This window comes from Protopterus annectens, chromosome 9.part0 (assembly GCF_019279795.1).
Source record: "Protopterus annectens isolate FY-2018-M chromosome 9.part0, PAN1.0, whole genome shotgun sequence".
NCBI classification, from domain to species: domain Eukaryota; kingdom Metazoa; phylum Chordata; order Ceratodontiformes; family Protopteridae; genus Protopterus; species Protopterus annectens.
In genome coordinates this window covers 1,156,387,773-1,156,413,046 of record NC_056743.1, presented here as the reverse complement: position 1 = coordinate 1,156,413,046, position 25,274 = coordinate 1,156,387,773, and the positions used below count along the sequence as shown (strand labels likewise).

Here is a 25,274-nt window from a genome sequence, read left to right as displayed (position 1 = left end):
ATAATTTACAAAATTTGTTAAAAAATCCTAATTTCAATAGCATGGTATTTTAGTTTAATTAATTGATCTGATTGTAGTGGATGTCTTTGTAAATACTTTAGTTGTTTTGTTGAATGTTATAATCATATCTATTTTTAATTACCTGTATAAAATTGTTATGATATTTCTCTTGTATGTTAAAACAATAAACCTGTTTTGAAAAAAAAAAAGAAACCTGGTTTAAGGCTCCAGAGAGCACCCCAGCACTACCAGGCTACAATTCATACCATACATTTCGGCCACAGAACCCGGACCGAAATACAAAAGGCAGGGGCGTATCCATATTCATCAAGGATACCCACACCTCCAGGTTAGTGGCACAGCATGATGCTTCAGAGATCATCCATGTGCAACTAACAATGGGCAAAACTGCAATTCAAATTGTAGCTTGCTACAGATCAGCATTACCCAAATATTAATTGGGAGAACTACTCAAATACTAACTCCCTTGCCAAATATTTCCTAGAATTTATAAACTCAAATGCCCTGGATCAACTGGTCAACACTCCCACCAGAGGTGATAACATATTGGACCTGGTCATCACCAACATGGGCGGCCGGTGCTCCATACCAGAGGTCATCCCCTCACTGGTTAGATCAGACCATAAACAAATCACTTTGGATATCCACATTCCGCCCCCACCCCCGGACAAGGAAACCACCGTGAAAAACTTTTCAAAGCAAACTTCATGTTACTTAAGACTGAGGTGGAAAGTTTCAAAGCCCCCATGCTAAAGGATAACATTGTCCAAGCTGTAAAATCCTTTACTAATGCATTCTACGGGCACCTACAAGAATGCATGGATCATGCTATCCCAAGCAAAACCAAGACTCAATCCTCCAAGAAAAAGAAACCAGTCTGGTGGACTCCTGCCATAAACAAGCTATACAATAGAAGGAGGAAACTAATACAGAAAAGAGTAAAATCCCAAGAAGGGAAGACATCCCTGATCAGTATCAGCAAGAAACTACAATCCCTCATAAAATCATCCAAGGCAAGTTTCGAAAGAAAAATTGCCAAGGACTCCAAAGATAACCACAAGGCATTCTTTAGCTATGTCAAGAATCTAAGTGGCAATGCTCAGCTCTGCTCGGAGTTAGTTCAGAATGGTACAAAATACACTGAACCGACCGATACTGCCAACATCCTGGCAGACAAGTTCAGTGCAAATTTCACCCCCCTCTCACCCCCAAAAGGGCCCATAATCATACCAGAAGAATGTAGAGCTCCTGAAATCACAGACACTCAGGTTAAAACAGCCCTCTCCAAAGCCAAAAACACAGCATCAATGGGATTAGATGGAGTCCCAGGTTGCATCCTACACAAGCTCAAAGATGAACTAACCCCTTACCTAAACACACTGTTCAAACTCAGCCTCTCCACAGGTTACGTACCCATAGAGTGGCACACAGCAACAGTTATTCCGCTCCACAAAGGTGGAGCCACAACAGACCCCAGGAACTATTGCCCTATAAGCCTGACTAGCTTGGTCTGCAAGGCTATGGAGCGCATCATCATGGAACTCATTAACAGAGACATTGGGAACCTCCAAACACTGGACCCTACCCAATTCGGCTTTGTTAAGGGCAGATCATGCCTCCTAAACCTGGTGGACTTCTTTGAGACTGTTACCAAGGCTATAGAAAAGGGAAAGGTGATACACACAGCCTACCTAGACCTCGCAAAGGCCTTTGACACCATTACCCATTCTGGTATTATAGACAAGCTCACCAGCCTGAACATAAACCCCTACATCACAAGATGGGTTGCCAACTGGCTCATGGACAGAACCTACTTGGTAAGAGTTGTGGGAGCTAGGTCTGACTCTAAACCGGTTACAAGTGGCGTTCCCCATGGCTCAGTCCTAGGACCCCTCCTGTTTGGCATATACTTCTCAGAGGTACAGGCAGACACAGGAGGACTATGGCTGACCAAGTTCACAGACAACTGAAAACTAGGGGCTATAACTGACTCTCCGGCTGACACAGACATCCTCCAAAAGGGTCTCACTGAGACGGACACCTGGTGTCAAAATCATGGCCTCAAGCTAAATGCCAAAAAGTGCATAGTCATCCCCTTTGGAAAAAACAAAGTACCCACAAACTACCACATAGGTGGTAGTCCCCTAAGTACAGAAGATGTAATAAGAGATCTGGGGACCCAAGTAGATAGTAAACTCTCCTTTGATAATCACACTGCCAAAGTGGTTAGAAAATCCTTCTATGTGGCACACCTTATCACAAAAGGGTTTGCATCCAGATCAAAAGAGGTTATTGTGCCCCTCTACTCATCACTCATCAGACCCATCATAGAGTACAATGCCCCATTTGAGATGTATCTTACAAGACACCTGCAACAGCTGGAAAGACCACAGAAGTACCTCACCAAGAGGATCACTGGCCTCAAACAGATGCCCTATGCAGCTAGACTGAAGAAACTCCAGCTCTACTCGGTTGCATACCGCCTACTCAGAGGTGATCTCTGCCTGCCATACAAGGCCATGTCCAACCCAGAACTGATCAACATGCTCCACCTAAAGAAAAGCTTATCCCCTCGAGCCACACGCTCTAGGGATCTAAACCTCATCACAACAATATATAGGATGTGCTGGAGGGATAGAGTCCTGTCACAGAGACTTCTCATGCTTTGGAACAAGATTCCAATCTACATTAAGCAGAGCTCCTCACTAACACTCTTCAAGAGAAACCTTGACGAGTGGATGGGAAACAGAAAGTTTACCCCAGGGATCACTTTAGTGGCTCTGCTGGACAGAGGCACAGGGAACTAATCTAAGGGGGCGGTGAAAGCCAACATGTTCTGGCTAGGCTTATATATGCCTTCAGGCAGATAGCCTAGTACCTACCTATGAACCTAAAATGCCCTGTAATACCTACACAGTGCAATGTTAAAATTGTACTTAGAAATGCTGTGTTTTGATACATACATTGTCTTTATGACTTCTTCACTTTTCTTATATAAAATGCCCTGCAAGAACAAATACTACTTGGCAACATATACTACTCTTGAAGTTGTACAGTTATATCTACCTCTATTAACAAAAGGTTGTAATTCAGCTTTAATTGCACAGTATGTTCCTTAATGCATGTATTGTCAATGATTGTAAGAACCACATTTGAATATTTTACCTGGCATTTTAATATGACTGTGTTCACACTTTAAGGTATTCTTTATATTTTTATCACAACTGTACACAAAACTAACATCAGCACCCAATAAAGACTTTAAATTAGTGTTACTGTCAATTAAAACATTCCAGTTCTTCACTATAATATCTTCAGTAATGTTATTGTGATCGCTATAAATTAAAATAATAGAATGTTTGAAGAGTCACCGTCAATTTTAAATTCTGTTTGTTGGTCATTACCACCCACCCAGTATAATGGGTCAAAATGATTCTGTCTCTCAAAAATAATATTAACTTTTACTACAGCCAAATGCACTATTTCTTCCTAGAGTAATTACCAAGTCCATGGTTCAGCTTATAAGTGTGATGGCTAGAAGAGTCCAAGTAAGAATTACAAAAAGTAGGTTTATGATAAATTGTAGATTCATCTTGATGCATCTCATATTTTTTTGTAAATAGTCACATCTAGGTAATCAATACTGCCATACTCAAATGAGTAAAGTATAAACATTCATGTGTTGTTTATATAACACATTCTTCCATCATTTCTAACCTGCTTGTCCAAGATATCATCTAAGAACCTACAATACTCAAGAACGTAGGGAAAAAATTTTTTTACTAAATATGCATTTCAACTCCCAAATGTACTTTACAATATTGGTGTGCACTGGTGCACAATTAGCAGGTTTTGCATTTTTCTGATGAAGTCCATTTTTTGTGGATAAAAGTGTTAAATTAAAATTTGGATGTTTTGTTTTTGTGGTGTCTATGGTGCATTTTGGGAGAGAGGTGCCATTGTTTTCCTTGTAACTATCAAATAACCCACAAAAGAAAGACAGCTTTTTCTTATGATGTCGAATTTCTTTCTCCAGGATGCACAACTCCATGTCTAGAAAATGAGCAGATCAATGCAATCAATTCAGTCCTTTTCTCCAACATCACCATGACCAGTGAAGTAGACATGCCCCTTGAATGATCACTAATTCCTTGTCAGCTACTGAAAGAAGACTGTTATTAGGATATTAACTCTGTCTCTTTCCATCCACTGCAGTCACTGAAAATAAGAGTTGTCCAAGTTTGTAGCACAGACACTTAAGGTATGCTCTCAGTCTTCACATTATACTGGGTAATGTAATCATTTTCCCAGTCCAATCATCCCACGTTACCTCCTGAGGAAGTATGTACATTTAATGGGTCTTACTGTTTAAAAGTAATTAAAATAAAATACAATAATTAAAACTATAATAATATGTTGTTCCTAGAAAATGGGTGCTCTCTATTGAATACTCTATTTCACTTCCAAGGATTGAAGAGGTGTTTTTGGGAAGGTCTGTCCCATCATCTCAACTGCCTCTCCCTCTCAGCCTTCCAAAATTAACACCAGTACAAACAGATAAGGAACCTAACTGCCTTCCAACCTCTAATCTTTACTGATATCCTCAAAAATATTAACTGGCACATATTAAAAGCACCCCCACTAGACAATGCTGCAGATTATTTCAATAATACGTTCCTGGACACACTAAAAATCCTTGCACCACTCCACATAAAAAGGATTAAAACTAACTATGCTCTTTGGCTGACCAAGCCCACTAAAAATCTGATGTACTTTACAGATAAAACATGGAAATGTTATCAAACAAACAAAACACAGGACACCCTGATACACTTTAAAGAGACCCATAATCAGGTAAAAAGCAAGTGAATCAAAATAAAAAAGCTAACTACACAAAATTGCAGCCCAACCATAAACAAAACGTCACAAAATTCTGAGTTCCATCTCATCTCTCCTGAACCTTGGCACAAAAAACAATCCTTGTCCACACTCTGACAAAACTCCTCATGAAATTGCCTTTCTCTTTAACTCTTTCTTTATAAACTCAATAGTCAACATTACAGCTAGCCTTCCTCATGTCAGAGACAGCGTAAGTGACACTGGTCCACCAAACACCTCCCTCACCTTCCCCATCTCCCCCAAACCCAATCCCTATTCTGACCCTAATTTCGCTACCAACCCCATTTCTAACACAACTATTAAAAGACTACTCCTTAAGCTCAAACCTTACTCTAAAACACCTGACATTTTACTCCCAGAATTTCTAAAGATTGCTATCAAAGCCATTGCATTTCCTATTAGTATCTTAATTAACAGATCCTTTCAAGAATTTTATCTGCCCAAATTATGGAAGAAAGCCTACATTATTCCTCTTCACAATGGAGGAAAAACAAATATATCTCTAACTTTTGACCTATTGCTATCCTGTCCCCTATTGCTAAGATCCTGGAAAAGTACATTTACATTCAGCTAATGCCCTATCTACTTCACAACCACCTCCTGTCCTCCACTCAACATGGTTTTAGACCTGGCCACAACACTACAACTGCCCTTATTTCTTTCCTTGACACTGTTAATAGAGCTCATGATATTGGGTAAATACTATCTACCATATTCTTAGATCTTTCAAAGGCATTTAATACAGTTTCCCACCCTTTAGTCCTATCACAGCTCACTAACGTTGGACTTTTCCCCACGACTGTCACTGTTTCTCAAACTATCTAAAAGACAAGCAACAGGTCGTCAAATGCCAAATCTCTATCTCTTCTTATCTTAACACCTCTACTTGAGTTCCTCAAGGCTCCATATTTGGTCCCCTCCTATTCAGTACTTTCATTAACAATTTCCAGCTGACTCTATTTCTAAACTCCAGCTCAAATCCCAAACAGCCTTCTCCACCACTCAATCCTGGATGTATAAAAAACACCCTGCTCTTAACCTAAATATATCCAAGGTCATGCTTTTCTCACCCAAAAAATCAACCTTGTTGGACAAAGCCATGTTCAATATCTACTCCCAAAGTAAAGCACTAATAGAAGTTGTCAACCACACAAAACCTGAAGGAGAGGAACATCTAAATGTGATATTCACCTGCAACAAAACATCCAAAAAACACGTCAGAAACTTGGAATGGTCTATAGGTACAACCAGTTCCTCAGCCCCTCCACCAAACAAACCCTTCCCTCTACTTACCAACCTCCAGACCACTCTAAAAGCTAAGCTTGAGACTTGTTATAATAAAATTGCAAAATTTGCAACAAATTCCAAAAACTTCTTCTATCACCGTACTGCACTTCACTCCCTAAAATGTATGGAACTACCGAACTACCTCAATTATTTAAAACTTACTATCGCTTACAAACTTATCTTTAAACCTTCTGATTGTCTTGCCCTTATTTCTATCTTCACCTTCTACCTCCCAAATAGGCCCCTTAGATCTGAGAATCAGCAACTTCTTCAGGTTCACAAACCAAACTTGCCACCCAACTAACTTCTCTCCTTTAACTCTTTAGTCAAGTATTGGAATGCTCTTACATTAACAATTAGAACAATTTCCAATCCTGGCCACTTCAAAACTTCTCTCCACACTCCACCTGGAACTGTACTTGCACTCAGCCTCCTTGAATACCTAGCTCTAATGATATATTCTCTCCCTACTCTCTAAGCTGTGTATTATCGAAAAATCCTCTATGCAATAATTCATCTCTAAAAAATTTTGTAATCTGTTCACTGGTATTTGTCTGGCAACTGAATTGCTAAGTGCATTTTTAACTTTGTAATCCAATATGTTAGATAATGGTATACTACCAATGTATATAATTTTATTTGCTTGTCCTTTTTTATTGTACTGAGGAGCTTTTTTCCCTGGGCCTCCACTGAAAATGAGCTCTGTTCAGCCCAGTGAACTTTCCCGCTTAACAAACTGCAAATGTAAAAATTTGAGTGATATTATTTCTCCCTTATCAGGAAATGAAAACTGACCCAGGGATATTTAGCCTCTAAACCCAAGAAAGGACTGGTGTTATTAAGAAAAATATTTTGTCTACAACATGGGAGAATAGTGATTGCTGGAATGCTCTTTCCTCTAATCCTACAGAAGAACAGTGCCCGGCATGCTCTGCCTCTACCTCATGCAATGCAAATCAACATTTAAGTGTGATTGCCTGCACTCTGCATCTCAGAGAAGCAGAGTTATTATTGAGATTCTCTGTCTTCTGAATTATGAAGAGTGCTCTGTTGCTACAAGCCTAAGAGTGGGCAGAGTTCTCTGCCATATGATCCTACAGAAAGACAGGTTTCCCCTGATGCACTGCCCTCAAATGTGAAAAGGATAACTCTTTCTGGAATGCTGTTTCCTCATCTCAGGGAAGAAGACCTGTTCCTGGGATGCTCTATTTTCTCCATCCTAGGAAAGAAGAACTATTCCTGTGATGCTCTTCCTCTTCCTCTATGATTAGCCTTCCAGTACTTCAGTCATTTCCTACCTAAACCCGTGTTGCTGATAATGCAGACAGACATGCAGCTGACTTGTATTATAAAGTAATTAAAGGAAATAAAAAGACAAAATGCAGCTTAAACTTTGTCTCTTTAGGAGAGTAGAGGTTACTGAGGCAACAATGGTCCTGCTTCTTATTATACCAGCAAAGTTACAGGTGCAATTTATAGTCTGAATAAGGATGTTTGAGGTATGAGACAAGAAGATGTAATTTTCCTTCGGGCAGAATATTTACATATGTAGAATGCTTGACAAAGGCTCATTGTCCACATAGTACAAGAGTTTCCAGTGAATGGAAGTTCAGCATACTCTACCGTATTGCAAATGGGAGGGGCATGAGAGCCAGCTTTGTCAGCCAGCATCCAGCTTTCTAGGGAAAATGGCAGACACAACAATGATGTAGGTCAATTCTGTCTTTGTCATAAAATTACCAGATCAGGAAACTGCACTTCCATATGCTGAACACTGCTCCTTCTCTTCCCAAATCTTGTTAATCAAAAACATCCTATATGTCTCTAGTTAGTGAAGTAGAACTTTGCAAATGCAAGCTATAAACAGGCAGTGATCCAGTACAGTTAGCAAAGGGATACACATGCAGAGAAACTGAAGAGGATAAAGAAAGTACAACATCTACATGCTAAGGCTAGCACCAATTGCAAAAGCAGTGTTTTTTCTCTCAGCCATTGTCATACTGTACACCCACTCCAAATTTAAAAGTATTAAAGTAGTTGAAGTGAAATAATGCTTACTTACCTTATGCTTTTTCCTTCAAATCAGCAACATCCTTCTCATGCGTCACAAATATATTGGAAACTACAAATACTTCTTCATACTGTGAAAAGGGATCAAATAATACAACATGAAAAGTTAAACAATGACATTTACCTCTGTAAGGCACAACGCTCTACCAAAATATCAAGTTATTCTCATCAAAAGGAGCTTTTCCGTCTCATAATGTAAGTACTTCTTCAACCACATTTTTTTTTCTTTTCTTTTCTTTTTTTAATTCTTTTTTGGCTTTTAATGAAATCTCAAGTTATTTCCTTCTGTCATTTGTCAAATTATTTGTGACATGATATAAGCAAGGAGGGGTTAGCTACACAAGTTTTTAATAACTCTAAGTGAAATAAAACAATTAGGATTGATTTTAGCTAGAAGTCAATAAGCAATCACAAAACTAGTTATTGACAAGACTTAGCCTTTTTATGTGTGACAGTCACAGAAAACAGATTTCATACTTCATCTACAAAACTTGGAAGGGAACAACCATTCAGAGTCTGAGCAAAAGCACTAAGAAGTTTAACATCCAAATGTACCTTAAAATACTGTGCAAACAAAATCGACTAGTATATAAACAAAGATCATATTTGCAAAAGATGAAGTAAAATCCTTGGCAAAAAGTTTTTATTTAACTATATTTATTAAACAGGATAGAACCCTGATCCATATGGATGTTTTTCCAGGCACAACACAGGAGCATTGCTTGATAAAGTGACACACAGAATTGCACCATAGGGAAATTTAGTTTGTAAGAATTAAACCATGAGCTATAGGAAGCAGTTCATTAACAGCTTATACCCTCAACACCTGATACTAACTGCCAGGCAAGAGCTTGTAGACTTAACACTCTATGCTAACTGCCAGACAAGAGCTTGAAGATGTAACCATTTGTGCTAAATGCTTAACAGATACTATCAAAATAAATGTTCACCCCAATACATTGCACTCTGTGATTCATTAAGTTTACATCAGTGAGACAAATACTCTGTAAAAACAAAACAACCAAAAAAAAAGGCATCACTAGGCCCATTGTGGAGCTTTAAATAGAGTTTTTGCTGGATGTGATTTCCCTACTATATTTATGTCAATTTGTGAGTCCACAATACCCACAATTCAGAAAGTTTACCATGTAGTGTACACAAGGTATACACCTCACATTACCCATTTCTGATTCAGAGACAGACCTACCACAGTGATGCAATATAAAGAACTTCAGCACCAAGGTGGGCTGTCATGCCAGCTATGATAAATGCTAATGAGGCATTCCAAGGAAGAGGCATATGCTAATTAGCCAGGTGCATTTCTCCAGAACTTCCTGCAATAAGGCATTTATGCAGCTGAGAGATTCAGAGAATCACTCAGTTGAGTAGAGTAACATGGCCTCTCCTAGCCACTCAGGTCAGTGAACAGAGAGGAAAAAGTCAGTATTCGCATATCATGGAAGAGGAAAGTGCCAGGGCAAATAGCAGTCAGTTAGTGTTTGGGGGTATGGGCATGTCTGTATGTGTGTGGCTGCATATGAAAGTGTATGTATGTTTCTACCTCACAGGTCTCATTAAGAGACTTAGTGAGGGGGTAGATTAGCTAGTTGTGTGTGTGTGTGTGCGTGTGTGTGTGTGTGTGTGTGTGTGTGTGTGTGTGTGTGTGTGTGTGTGTGTGTGTGTGTGTGTGTGTGTGTGTGTCTGCACTAGAGATAGGGTCAGGTAGAACACAGGTCACCAGAGAGAACTATTCAATATTATGTAGTAATGGCATTTAGGATCAGGGGAGCACTAGCCACCATGGAGAACTGTACATTCCTCTGCCTTAATAGCACTTATACAAGATAGGGGGTGGGGGCTTTAGCCACCAGTGGGATCTGCACAGTCATGCACTTAACAAAAACATGTTGGAGGGAATCACTAGACACTGCTGAGAGCAAATCATGCCTTAAAGCAACTTAACAAAGACATAGTTTGGGGGAGTACTGGACATCAGGGATAACAGATTTTACCTGAAAGGCATTAAACAAAAGATATGGGTCAGGGGAAGATACTAGCCACCCGAGATAACTCTTTATCAGCATGTCTTAAGTACACTTATAAAATAAAAAGAATAGAATGCGAGTTGGGAGGAATGTAAATAGCTGGTCTTAAAGGATTGACACCCTGCACTCTCTCACACCCTACAGAGGATATTAGTTCTCTTTGCCACCTGTCAATAGCCACCAGGAGCAATAGAGGAAAAACATCTAAAAGTAGAAAAAAATAAAATTACATTACTAAGGAGGGAGGAAAGAGCTTCAAACACTGTACCCCTGACACAGAAAACAGCAACAGTACTACACTACACTAACAGATTAATTAGAATAGCAAGAGTTTCTTTAAAATATAATGAGGATCACAGCCTTTATTCAAGGCCTGCAATAGCTTTTGAGTTATGAGGGAGAGGAACAAGGCACATAAAAACATACCTCTCAACCCTGTAATGTAAGAAATCAAGACAAAGCCAAAGTAATGGGGGAGGGGGAGACACATAATCAGGGACACATTTTAATTTTTTGTCTTATAAATTTAGAAAGTCGTTAGAATAACAGTTTTTCCATTAGCATGCATTTACTGAAGGACACAAGTCTGAAATTCCAATGTTGGCATTAATGACTGACTGTAATTGTCCATTATTTATGATGTCAGGAAAAAAAATGAGACATCAGGGTCCTTCTGACAACTCAGGGATATGTATGGAGTATGTAGCTTATGTAAAATGTGTGTGTGTGTGTGTGTGTGTGTGTGTGTGTGTGTGTGTGTGTGTGTGTGTGTGTGTATTTTGCTCTGTGTACATATGTGGGAGACGTGGGAGAGTGAATGGGGGTATGCCTGTGCCAACAAACTGCATGAGCCACCAATGTTAACTGCCACTGGAAACGACTGATCTGTGCTTGCAGTAGTTTACAGCAATTCAGAAACATGCAAATTAGCTGATAATGAAGTCTTTCCACATTGTGACTAACGTGTCCCTGACTCACAAAATAACACATAGTGTTAATAGGCCCTTTTCCTGAAGCTCTTAAGTGAGTGGTAGGCTTCTTTCTGAATCTCCAGGAATGTGGGGTTTGACACACACACATATATATATATATATATATATATATATATATATATATATATATATATATATATACATATATATATATATAAATATAAATATATAAATATATATAGATATATATACTGTAGATATACTGTGGATATATATATATATATATATATATATATATATATATATATATATATATATATATATATATGTATGTATACATACAAACATGTATTTGGATGTACTATACATGGTTGAAATGGTTGAAAACACATAAAGTCAACTGTAAAAACATCAGCCTCATAAGGTTGAAACATTGATGTCAACACACTACTACATACATGCTGAGAAATAATCTCAGCGCATGCAAAATCTAAAACTAAAAAAAAAATGACAAAGCATTGTTTGTTGCAGGAGATCAAGCTGTTCTGCACTCCACATGTGTGGGGCTATGCTCCCACACCCCCTGCTAATTGTATATACTAACTCCAAGATCACAAATAAATGATCTGGGGCATATTACCTAACCTCGGGAATTGTGTAAACTTACACACCTGTTGTCCATCTGTTTTTTTTGACCAAATGTGGTCGACTAAACAGTTGTCAACCACACAAACACACGCAGTCAACAAACTGAAGCTTGCAAGCACACACACACACACACACACACACATACACACATACACGAGTTTGAATACAATTAAAACTGGATAAAACCTCAAGTTTTTTCAAAGATTTGAAAATTGAAAAGCTTTTAAAAGCACCAAGTGTTTTTTTTTCAGTTAAAATGCAGTAAACATGTAAAATTTGAGAAACTGTATAAAACTGCAATTGATAACTGGTGTTTTATTTGAAGATGCAATCAACGTGGAATCCGACAAGCTATTATGAAGAATTGTTTTGCAGAAATGTAGACATACACACACACATACACACACACACACACACACACACACACACACACACACACACACACACACACACACACACACACACACACACACACACAGCAAGGCTGTACCCAAGGGTGAGAGACTGGTGATTAGAGCAGATTTCAATGGGCATGTTGGTGAAGGGAACAGAGGGGATGAGAAAGTGATGGGTAGGTATGGTGTTAAGCAAAGGAATGCAGGTGGTCAGATGGTAGTGGATTTTGCGAAAAGGATGGACATGGCTGTGTTGAATACGTATTTTAACAAGAGGGAGAAGCATAGGGTGACATACAAGAATGGAGGAAGATGCGCACAGGTGGATTATATCTTATGTAGAAGGGGCAGTCTGAAGAAGACTGGAGACTGTAAAGTGGTGGCAGGGGAAAGTGTAGTTAGGCAGCATAGGATGGTGGGTTGTAGGATGACACTGGTGATCAAGAAGAGGAAGATGAGTGTGAGGGCAGCACCAAGGATCAAATGGTGGAAACTGAAAAATGGTAATTGTGAGGTGATGTTTAGGGAAGAGTTAAGACAGGCACTGGGTGGCAGTGAAGAGTTACTGAATAGCTGGGTAACTACAGCAGAGCTAGTAAGAGAGATGGCTAGAAAGGTGCTTGGTGTGACATCTGGAAAGAGGAAGGAGGACAAGGAGACCTGGTGGTGGAATGAAGAAGTACAGGAGAGTATACAGAGAAAGAGGTTGGCAAAGAAGAAGTGGGATTGTCAGAGAGATGAAGAAAGTAGACAAGAGTATAAGGAGATGAGGTGCATGGCAAAGAGAGAGGTGGCGAAGGCTAAGGATAAGGCATATGATGAGTTGTATAAAAGGTTGGACACTAAGGAGGGAGAAAAGGACCTGTACCGATTTACTAGACAGAGGGACTGAGCTAGTAAAGATGTGCAGCAGGTAAGGGCGATAAAGGATAATGAGGGAAATGTACTCACAAGCGAGGAGAGTGTGTTGAGCAGATGGAAAGAGTACTTTGAGGGGCTGATGAATGAAGAGAATGAGAGGGAGAGAAGGTTGAATGATGTGCAAATAGTGAATCATGAAGTGCAGTGGATTAGCAAGGAGGAAGTAAGGATAGATATGAAGAGGATGAAAAACGGAAAGGCTGTTGGTCCAGATGACATACCTGTGGAAGCATGGAGGTGTTTAGGTAAAATGGCAGTGGAGTTTTTAACAAGATTGTTTAATGAAATCTTGGAAAGTGAGAGGATGCCTGAGGAATGGAGAAAAAGTGTTTTGGTATCGATTTTTAAGAATAAGGGTGATGTGCAGAGCTGTAGTAACTACAGAGGGATTAAATTGATCAGTCACAGCATGAAGTTATGGGAAAGAGTAGTGGAAGCTAGGTTAAGAAGGGAAGTGATGATTAGTGATCAGCAGTATGGTTTCATGCCAGAAAAGGGCACTACAGATGTGATGTTTGGTTTGAGTGTGTTGATGGAGAAGTACAGAGAATGTCAGAAGGAGTTGCATTGTGTCTTTGTGGATTTAGAGAAAGCATATGACAGAGTGCCTAGAGAGGAGTTGTGGTATTGTATGAGGAAGTCGGGAGTGTCAGAGAAGTATGTAAGAGTGGTACAGGATATGTACGAGGGTGGTGTGACAGCTGTGATGTCTGTGGTGGGAGTGACGGATGCATTTAAGGTGGAGGTGGGATTACATCAAGGATCGGCTCTGAGCCCTTTTTTTTATTTGCAATGGCGATGGACAGGTTGACAGACGAGATCAGACAGGAGTCCCGGTGGACTATGATGTTTGCAGATGACATTGTGATCTGTAGTGAGAGTAGGGAACAGGTGGAGGAGACCCTGGAGAGGTGGAGATATGCTCTAGAGAGAAGAGGAATGAAGGTCAGCAGGACTAAGACAGAATATATGTGTGTGAATGAGAGGGAGGACAGAGGAATGGTGAGGATGCAAGGAGTAGAGGTGGCGAAGGTGGATGAGTTTAAATACTTGGGGTCAATAGTTCAGAGTAACGGTGAGTGTGGAAGAGAGGTGAAGAAGAGAGTACAGGCAGGATGGAGTGGGTGGAGAAGAGTGTCAGGAGTGATTTGTGACAGACGAGTACGTGTAAGAGTGAAAGGGAAGGTCTACAAGAGGGTAGTGCGACCAGCTATGTTATATGGGTTGGAGACAGTGGCACCGACAAAAAGGCAGGAGTTAGAGCTGGATGTGGCAGAGTTAAAGATGTTAAGATTTGCACTGGATGTGACGAGGGTGGACAGGATTAGGAATAAGTATATTAGAGGGTCAGCCCAGGTTGGAAGGTTTGTAGACAAAGCCAGAGAGGCAAGATTACGTTGGTTTGGACATGTGCTGAGGAGGGATGCAGAGTATATTGGGAAAAAGATTTAAAGGATGAAGCTGCCAGGTAACAAGAAAAGAGGAAGGCCTAAGATAAGGTTTATGGATGTGGTGAGAGAGGACATGCAGGAGGTTGGTGTGACAGAGCAAGATGCAGAGGACTGGAAGAAATGGAAACAGTTGATCTGCTGTGATGACCCCTGACGGGAGCAGCTGAAAGAAGAAGAAGATACACACACACACACACACACACACACACACACACACACACACACACACACACACACACACACACACACACACACACACACACACACACATACACACACACACATACACACACACACACACACTGCTTCAAAAGACTTTTTGCTGAGGTGCTAACATTCTTGCTCCTGTCAGAAGAATGGTTGTATGCCTTCAAAAGACAGCATTCACTTTTTTCACTTCATTCCCCGAACAGAGTATATGTACATAAAGGTAAATGTGCAAAACAAGCATATTATATTATCATCTACCTTTTGAAAAGAAGAACTGCACACCAATTCTTACCATAAGTTAACAGTGAGTTTAACTCAAGTTAGGAGTGTAGAGTAACTGAGACCATGATCAGCTAGATTAGTCTGGCTGGTGACAGCACATTACCATAAAAGCAGGTAGGGTAATGGCACTGAAAATGTATTCTTATTACTTTCTAGAAAGCAATGTGCACGTGTAATTCTGAAGTAGTTGTAGCCAAAGTGCATTTACTGTAAAGAAACTGCATTAAAAGGCAGTGTACTGGAAGTGAGGAATGGGAATTCCTGGAAAACCAATGTTCATAGCTTTACTCTTTACCTCCTCATTGTCAGCTATATATATGTGCAGCTGGCCTGGGTAATAGCCCAAGGCAACAATGTCCATTTACAATATGTACTTAGGGTTAAGCACTTTGTGACTTTATGTGCATATATGTACATACACATGCCTGCATGTATGTTTAAGTGACAGAACATATAAGGCCATCCTTGACTCCTTGACGCACACACAAACACACACACACACACACACACACACACACACACACACACACACACACACACACACACATATGTGCACGCATGCATGTACACACACATACGTGAGCGCACACATCAACCTCCTTTAAGATTTTCCTTCGAGTCATGCACCAGCAACTAGTAATACCACATATCCTATTTGTTGCCATTGTGAACAGATGTGGACCACCACACTTAGTGATAGCTAAGTGCTCCACCATGTTTTTTGACTATTTCTTATATTAGATTATATTAGATTGATGGTTTTTGTCTTTTGATATTATTTTGCAGAGATAATATTTTTGCAATGCCTTTGGTTATCTTTGGCCCTTTTCCTTTCATCAACACTACAAAAAAAAAACTTTTTCTTCTTCAAATTTTTCTGGTCAGTTATTGCTTGCTGTTGCAGTTGTGATATACTGTTGTATCCCTTGTGAGAACTGGGTGTATTTTCAGATTTGGTGTTACTCGATTGTTGAAAACTTTTACTATGGATAAAGAAAAAAGTTTTAAAAAGTGTTCTACATGTGGGCACAAAATACCCCTAAGACAGTCTTGTAAAGGCTCCAGGGCCATTAGCCTAGTACACATCTATGAACCTATGAACCTATTTGTGTATAGTGTGCTTAGGTGTGGGTCAGTTATTAGAAGAATGTACTATCTGCTCTACCTTTGAACCAAGAGCTGTCAGGAAAAATAAAATGATTATTAAGGGGCTTTTATCTGGAATCCCCCAAATCAAATCAGACAAATTCAAATCTAAGGACTTGAAATCAAAGAAAAATGCAGGATTTTGACTTGGAACCTTCTTTTGCATTGAAGTCACTGAGACTGGATGTCCATATAGCTAGAAACCTGACCTATTCTCCTTCACTGGCTCTAGAGCTTCCAGAACCAATACTGGTCCAGGACACTTCATCCAAAAAAAGAACTATGAGGCCAGCATTGTTTGAGAGTGAATTGCACCATATCCCCTTCTCAGCCTCCTTCCACTTCATAATTAACATCCTTCAGGTCCTACAAGAGTACATCAGAGGTGGACCTGGATGGCTTGATAAGGAGATTTTTGAAGATGGAGCATGAGATGGGAGTCATACCACCTCCTTCAGCTCTGAAGGTAGTTGGTACAAGTAGTATATTCCCTCTGTTAGCTCCGTCACTGGTGTGCATCTCAGTTTCAGTGCTGATTGTCAATCTAGGGACTGTACCCTCAGTGCTGATCTTAGCTCTGCCTCTGACACCAGGGGCCTTGAATCTGATGTCCATGACTGCAAAAACATTGTGGCTAAAGCCATCTCAAAACTAATGGTTTGATGATGAAGCTTTGGCACAGTCTTCTGAGTTGTCTTGTATAGCTCCCTTGGTGGTGTCAGAGACTACTGCATTTGAATCTTCACCTCCAGTCTCCACCTCCAGGCTGTCCATCTTCTCCATTTTGGCGGCTGCCTTCTTTTATGCTGATCTCTTCCTTTCTGGTTGGAATGGACACAGTTCCTGAGGCAGCATCCTCAGATCTGTCTAAGGTTGGTACAGCTTTCTAGGTTATAGGGAGAATGATTTCCTCTCCACTGAGAGCAGACACACAGACCTCATTAAGATCAACTCCACCCCATGTCTCCCACTCCTTTTTGGCTCTTCTCCATCAGGTATCCTTGGGTCAGAGTTGAGCTATGGCCCTCAGAGCTACTGCATCAGAGCAAGCAAAATTCTGCTAGGACTCAAAGCATAACTCTCCTGACAGTCTAAGAAAGGATGTGTAAAAGGAGACACATAGAATACCTATCCGAGTTTGTTACATCAGATACCATCTCAGATGACAGAGAGAGATTCCCTCAATCCCCACCTGAAGATGCCTCCTTTGACAAAATCTTGGTGCTTATGCAGCAGAGGAGATCTTGGCTCATTGACCCTCCCACCCCCAGATGAGGATTCTCTCTTTGAGGCCGATTGCTTGACCCCATGTACTTTGGTCTGTCCTGCAGATAAGTTCATTATTCTGGTTGTAAGTAGGTTATTGCATGAATCAGATATGTATGAGGAAATTTCACAAAAGCCTTTAAGACTCTTAATCCTCCTAAGGAGAGACAGCACTTGGCAAAATCTCCTAGAGTGGATTAAATTATTATGGCAGCAGCAAGAAAGAAATAGATGCCTGACAATTCAGCCTCTGCCCATTCCCCCTAACAAAGAGTGTCAGGTGATGGATAGAAAAGCAGCTGTATACTTTGGGTACTTTCGCTCTAAGGGCTTTGAACTACACCACTCATATGAATTATTTCTAGAGGGATTTGGCTCATCATGTCCTAGCCTCTCTGAAAATTCCCCTAATATTTGACTACAGGAAAAATTAGAGGCAGCCCTGAGCATTATGCATAATGTTATGGTCGGAGACGTAAGGACAGCAGGAGCAGTCATGGCTATGAGGTTCCAGGTATATCTGTGACTTTGCAGATCACTTTAAATTGTCCTTCACCAGTTCCCTTTTTGACTGATCTTTGTCGGTCAGTGCCTTGGTGAAAGAGAAGATGCAGAAATGCAAGCAAGATGGCAAGATGCTTTCTATTGTTGTGAAGTTTGAAGCCCCACAAAGATGATATAACAGGAACCAAAAGTACCCAAGATCGGGTCTATATTATATTTTCAAAAGCTGACAATGTCTAATCTGACATTGTCGACACGAGAATATTGAACGCTCAGAATCTCGAGCGTGTAAACAGAAATCTCCATAAGGGGAGATTTCTGTTTACTGCAATGTAGTACAGTCTCAGAGTTGGTATATTTAAGTAGCAGGGGGGGTGGGGGTGCAGGGTGGCTTGCCCCCCTGCTTAAACCCATTAGAGTATTTTTTTTTTTGTCTTTTTATATGGTCGATGTTTGAAGACATCAAACATATGGTGTCGACCATATGTTGTTCAATGTTTTGAAATGTCGATTTTATAATATAGACCCCCAAGATCACTCTGGTGGGTCTATATTAGTTCACTGAAAGTTATTTTCAGTAAACACCTTTCTATCGAGCCCTATTCAGCGAAAATCACTTCTGCGATTCGCTAAATTTACCAAGGGCAAGAAAACAATTGACCCATAACAAGACAGAACCCAAAACTACCTAAATCAAACCCACCCAAGTGGGAGGCTTCACCCCCCCACCCCCCAACTATATATACCAACTCCAAGATTGCACAAAAGTGGGGAAAAGGGCAAGCTTTTGTAGTTGTCTGACTACTTCCTTGGCCTTGGTAAATTCAGTAAATTGCATAAATTATTTTCACTGACTAGGGATCAACAGAAAGGTCTTTGCTGAAAATAACTTTTGGCAAACTAATATAGACCCCACTCTGGTTAAGGAAGACCAAGCATCAGCAGTTTGAGTCATCTTCTGACATAAGCAGCTATGGCAGAGGTGGCCCATTTAACAGATGCAGGCCCAGAGGAAGAGAAGATCTGCATAACCAAGCATAATGTGGGCCTTTGTCAGACCCCTGAAAATCTACTGACTGCTCCCCTCTGGAGGCAGTCAGGGTCATTTATCTCTTTAAACAACAGCAGCCAGCACTTCAAGTCAGCAAAACCATTTATTTAATATTATTTCATTAAGGAACAGACCGGTTTCTGCAACACCATGCATTCATCTGTGTTAAAGTTCCAAACAATAATGTCACATTAAAATATACAAGTGATAGAAACCATTAGAAAATCACCACCCATTTAAAGAGACAGCACTTTATCGAGCCCTGGTAAAAATAAAGCCCTCAGTCTCAATATCTATGAATATTCCTTATTATTCAGGATGCCATGCCAGCCTAATTTATTACATGAGGCTAGATTACTCATGTCAATAATAGTGAAATTAAACACAGCAGAAGGATGTCTCTGGGCAAGATGCAGTTTCTCATATCACTCATATGCCTTCATTAGTGTTAAAGTTCCTCTTTTCTAACAAAATAAACACCATGCAGGAACCAACTCATACAATCTTGCATCTATTTTTTGAACTGTTGGTAATGGGTGATCCCACGTGATATAAACGTCATCATTTTCTATAATGCTTTGTGCCTCATGTTTCCAGTGCTTTTTAGTTATTTCAGTGTTATAATGTTTGCACAGTAACCAACACAACACTCTTGCCACATTATTATGCCTTTCAGTATACAGTCCTTCTGCCATTAGTACATCACAACCAGTAACAAGATGTGCAACTGTTTCCAATTCTGTTTTATAAAACCTACATTTGTCTGTTTCTCCCACTGCTGGTTTCTCAGTAGTAGCACTAAAATCTAAACCCCTGTGACTAGCACTTGCTCTAGAACCTGCTGGAAAGCACTAGGAAGCCTAAAACTGATACAAACACTCAGCTCTCCTTGTCAATAAGGAGAAATTCATCATAGGCACTAAACAGCCTATAATTGCAAAGTACCTTGCAAAGGTAAGGGAAAACAGCTCTTAAACTTTACAAAAAGACACCTAAACAGGCATGTCCAAGAGTAAGCTTCCGTTGATTTCTCCTGTCCACCTGGTGAATTTGGGCATACTGGGGCAATGCGGCAACTGCCTCATACACAGACAATCCTCTCCTCCTACCACCCAACACTACAACCTGTGAGAGATGCACTTACATAGTCAAACTGGAAGCAAAGCTCTCTCTGGCCAAGATTGTGCTAGACAGTCAAGAGGAGAAGGTTAGCACCTGCATTACACCTCAAGAAACTCATAGCCCTTCAAAACCCACACCATCAACACCCACACATAGCAACACTAAACCCACATACGTGGAGGCCCTTAACATTAACCTGCCCAAGCAACAAGGACCTCCGAAGCTGAAACGCAAACAAACACCAGTCACACCCAAAGTGAAACATAGTTCACAACACCAGTGTGCCACCCAACAACAGACCCTAAGGCAAGACAATGTACCCAACACTTAAGTCATAGGTGACGCTACAGTCAGACACACTGATGTCCCACTCACCAGGCTGAACAAGGAGAAAATTACAGTCAGCTGCCTGTCGGGTGCCAGGATCCGCCACATAACCCATGCACTCAAGTCACTCCACAACAAGTACAAATACGACTCTGTCATTATCCATGCTGGAGTGAATGACTTGAGCCGTACCTCCCTGGACTACATGAAAAGAGACATGGAAGAGCTCTTAGATCATGTGACCCAGGCAGGTATAACCCTAGCCCTTGAGTAGCATCCTGCCTTCACCCAGAATGATACCACAGTGTAAGGACAAAATGATTGACTTCAACAATTGGCTAAGCTTCTGGTGTCATTCAAATGGGTTCCAGTATTTGTCTGCCTGGGAAGACATGATCGACAAACCACGATGCTTTGCCAGAGATGGTCTGCACCTGTCACCCCTGGGATTCAGGTTACTGGCTAAATCTCTTGCCACCCCTATAGTGCCTTTTTTAGGCAAGGTTCAAAGGATAAAACCACCACTGTAACAGATACAAGCATGCAAATTCTGAAGGTAATGCTACTCAATGATAGAAGTCTAAACCTCAAAATGCACTCTCTTGAGGCACTCCTAAAAATGGAGAACATCGATATCTGTGCAGTAACTGAGACCTGGTTCAAGGCTCCAGAGAGCACCCTTGCAATATCAGGCTACAATTCTTACCGCACTTTTTGGCCACAAAACGAAGACCGAAACACTAAAGGTGGAGGATTGTCCATATTCACCAAGGATATTCACACCTCCAGGCTAGTTGCCCAACGCAATGCATCTGAAATTCTCCAGGTGCAACTAACACTAGGTAAGACTGCAATCCAAATTGTAGCTTGCTACAGATCCCCCACCATGCCCCAAGATTCTCACTACACCTTTCTAAACATACTGGAAAATATTAAGATACAACCAAACACCCTAATACTGGGTGATTTCAACTACTCTGCCATTAACTGGGAAAACTACTCAGGTACCAACTCCTTTTCCCAATGGTTCTTGGAATTCATAAATTCCAATGCCCTGGATCAACTAATCCATTGTCCCACCAGGGGCTCCAGTATCCTAGACCTGGTCATTACCAACATGGGAGATAGAGGCTCCACACCAGTGGTCACCCCCCATTGGTCAGGTCTGACCATAAGCAAATCACTCTTGACATCCACATCCCACCCCCACCCCCCAGTAAGGAAACCTCCTTAAAAAACTTCTCCAAAGCCAACTTCATGACACTGAAGTCAGAAGTGACAAACTTCACGACACCCACGCAGACAGGATCTGGAAGTTCGACTGCAGAATCCTACACTAAGGCACTGTACAAGCCCATCCACTCATGCATGAATTGTGCCATCCCAAATAGAACCAAGGTGCTCTTCTCCAAAAAAAGGAAGCCAATCTAGTGGTTCCCTGCTATAAACAAACTATACAACAGAAGAAAGAAACTGTTGCAGAAAAGAGGAAAATCCCAGGATGCAAAAAACTCCCTCACCAGCCTCAGTAAGAAGCTGAGATCCCTCATAAAATCCTCAAAAGCTAGTTACGGAAATAAAATTGCCAAAGATTCCAAAGACAACCACAAGGCATTCTATTGTTATGTCAAGAATCTAAATGGCAATGCTCAGATCTGCTCTGAACTACAACAGAATGGCATTAAATATACTGATCCCAAGGACATTGCCAATAACCTGGCAGATCGATTTATTGCCAACTTCACCCCCCTCTCACCCCCTAAATGGCCCATCTCATTACCAAAAGATTGCCAAATTCCGGTAATCATGGCCACACAGGTAGAAACTGCACTCTCCAAAGCTAAGAATAAAGCATCCATGGGATCAGATGACATCCCAGGCTGTGTACTACATGAACTACAAAATGAACTGGCACCTCACCTAAGTGTCATGTTTAATCATAGCCTCATCTCAGGCTTCGTGCCCACTGAATGGCGCACAGCTACAGTTATCCCGCTCCACGAGGGAGGATCCACCTTGGATTCCAGGAATTACCATCCCATCAGTCTGGCAAGCCTGATCTGTAAGGGCATGGAACTCATTATCATGGAACTTATAAACAATAAAACTTGTTTGGTAAGTCTATTAAGGACAGTAATCTAATAACATTGTTTTGCACCTTTCTGTTTTTGATAAACCTGGTTTGGTCTTCATGAATGAATATTGAAAGAATATTATGTAATCTGTCTGCTAAGATAGACATGAATATCTTATAACCAATGTTAAGCAAAGAAATTGGCCTGTATGATGTGCAAAGGTTGGTCTCTTTATTTGGTTTTAAGATGGGAGAGATGATAGAATATTTCCATGAGGGAGGGATGTTTGCTGTAGTTTTAGCTTCTTGGAATGCACTGAGTAAGATTTTCAAGATGTAAAACTCTGGAATTAGACCATTCAGCCCTGGTGCCTTTTTTTGTCTTAAGATTTTTTATTTGTTCCTTTAATCCTTTAAAGAAAAGGGTCTGTCTATGTTATTAATGTTGTGTTTGGATAGCTTCTTTTGAATATTATTAGCAAGAAAATTGTCTATACTTCTATCACTTTTAGATGAGTTATTATTATTAATATTCTTTTACTGTTTTTTAAAACATAATATGATATATTTTAGATCTGTAACTTTGATAGTCTGATTATTTTTAGTGTATGTTATTTCTATTATATGACTTTTTTCATTTAAATATTTAAATCTAATGACAATCCTGAGCATACTTTTGGGATTAATCGAGTAGGATTGTAATCTAATTTTTTTCTATATTTATTGATATTTTATGCTGCATGATATCCTGATATTCCTTGTTCAGTTTACATATGGCAGCTAATGCAGATTTGTCATTTGATGTAAGTTTTAGTTTTAGTTCATCAATTTTGTCATTTGATGTAAGTTTTAGTTTTAGTTCATCAATTTCTTTTTGTATATCAGTTTTTATCCGACTCATTTATTCATATATCAACTTTTGACTTTATCATGTAAGCCTACCTTTAAAGTGTCTCATCGGATAACATCTGAAATCACTCCATTATTATTGGCATCTAGGTAGAGCTTTATTTCATCTAGAAACCATTCTTTAAATCCACGTACTGTTACTAGATAAGCAGGTAGTCTTTGGCAGTAGTTTAAGGGGTCAGTAATAAGTGTTACATTGAAGGTGATAGCACTGTGGTCTGACATAGGGCATGATGTCAGCATTACATTATCAGTTTTGGCCAGTAAAGAACTGGTTACAAAGACTTTGTCTATGTTGGTCTGTGTGCCAAATCTGTAAGAGTAGTGAGAATACTTCAGGGAAGATAATATTTTTATACTGTCAATGTCAATGAGGTTTCTGTCTTTTGTGTAGTTGTTCAAGTCCTTGGCAACAGGGGACATCTTGAAGGGCTTAGACTTTGCAGTATATGTGGAGGACAAGATACAATTAAAATCACCTGCTAATAGTAACGCACCTTTAGACTTTAATGTTATGGTGTCAAAATGTTTTTTCACGGTTTTAGTCCCAGTACCCGGTATCAAGTAGGTGTTTGCAAAAGTGTACATCTTCTTATCTAGTTTTAGTAAGACTATAGCAAGCATACCACCATTGCTTGAGTATGAGACAACTATTTCTGGAATTCTCATTGATTTTCTGTGTAAAATTAGGACACTTCTTCTTTTGTGGTTGTAGACTTGAACCCAGTATGTCTTTTTCAACATAGTGTTCTCAAAGATCTACATTTTACTTCCAACATGATCCCACCTATGTTGAACAACATTTCCCAGAGTGATTTGAATAGTTTACAACAACTTATTAGCAACAAAGAACTGGTAATCATATCTGCTGATAAGGGTGGTGCTGTGGTGGTTATGAACTGGACAGATTATGATGCTGAGGCTCACAGACAGCTGGATGATGCTAGATATTACACGAAAATGCCTTTAGATCCGACATCCATGTTTAAAAAACAAATATAAATATTTTTAAACTCAGCAATGGAAAATGGCATAATTTCATCTAATATTCTCAACCATCTTACAATTACTGATCCGGCCAGTCAATACATTTATTTCTTGCCCAAAATCCATAAAGATCCTTTGCATCCTCCAGGCAGACCAATTGTGGCTGGAAATGGTTCTCTTACTGAACCTCTTTCCGAATTTTTAACAAAATATCTTAAACCTTTGCTTAAGTGGGTAAGATCACAGATCCAAGATACTACTGAATTTTTGGGCATCATAAATGATATGCAAATTGACGATGACTGGTGGCTTTGCACCTTGGATGTTAGTGCATTATACACTAACATACCACATTGGGCAGGTTTAGATGCCATTGAATATTGGCTATACAAATCACAATTATACAAACCTGGGTTTAATACTTTCCTTATATGTTTCACTGAACATGTACTCACTAAAAATGTGTTTTATTATGGGAAACAATGTTACCTCCAGATACGAGGTACTGCAATGGGTGCATCCTTTGCCCCAATATATGCAGATTTATACATGGCATATATCGAGGAACAAATTATCTGTGATGATGCTCATAATCTCTACTTAACCAAGATTGATATTTGGCGTAGGTATTTGGATGACTGCTGGATGGTGTGGAGGTCTGATGTTGAATACTTACAGGAATTTGTTGATTATCTCAATGACAACAAATGGGGTTTACATTTTACGA

The 25,274-nt window shown here is 40.0% G+C and overlaps 1 protein-coding gene across 2 annotated transcripts in view; it reads right to left on the bottom strand.

Moving 5' to 3' along the window:
* Positions 1 to 25,274, bottom strand: part of LOC122811888 (delta-like protein 1) — a 540,266-nt gene that overhangs the window by 9,072 nt on the left and 505,920 nt on the right. For both annotated transcript variants that reach the window (XM_044084029.1, XM_044084030.1), the window contains one exon: positions 8,270 to 8,348. In XM_044084029.1, the coding sequence (XP_043939964.1) occupies positions 8,271 to 8,348 (78 nt within the window). In that variant the 3' untranslated portion in view covers position 8,270. The remainder of the gene's footprint in view (positions 1 to 8,269; positions 8,349 to 25,274) is intronic.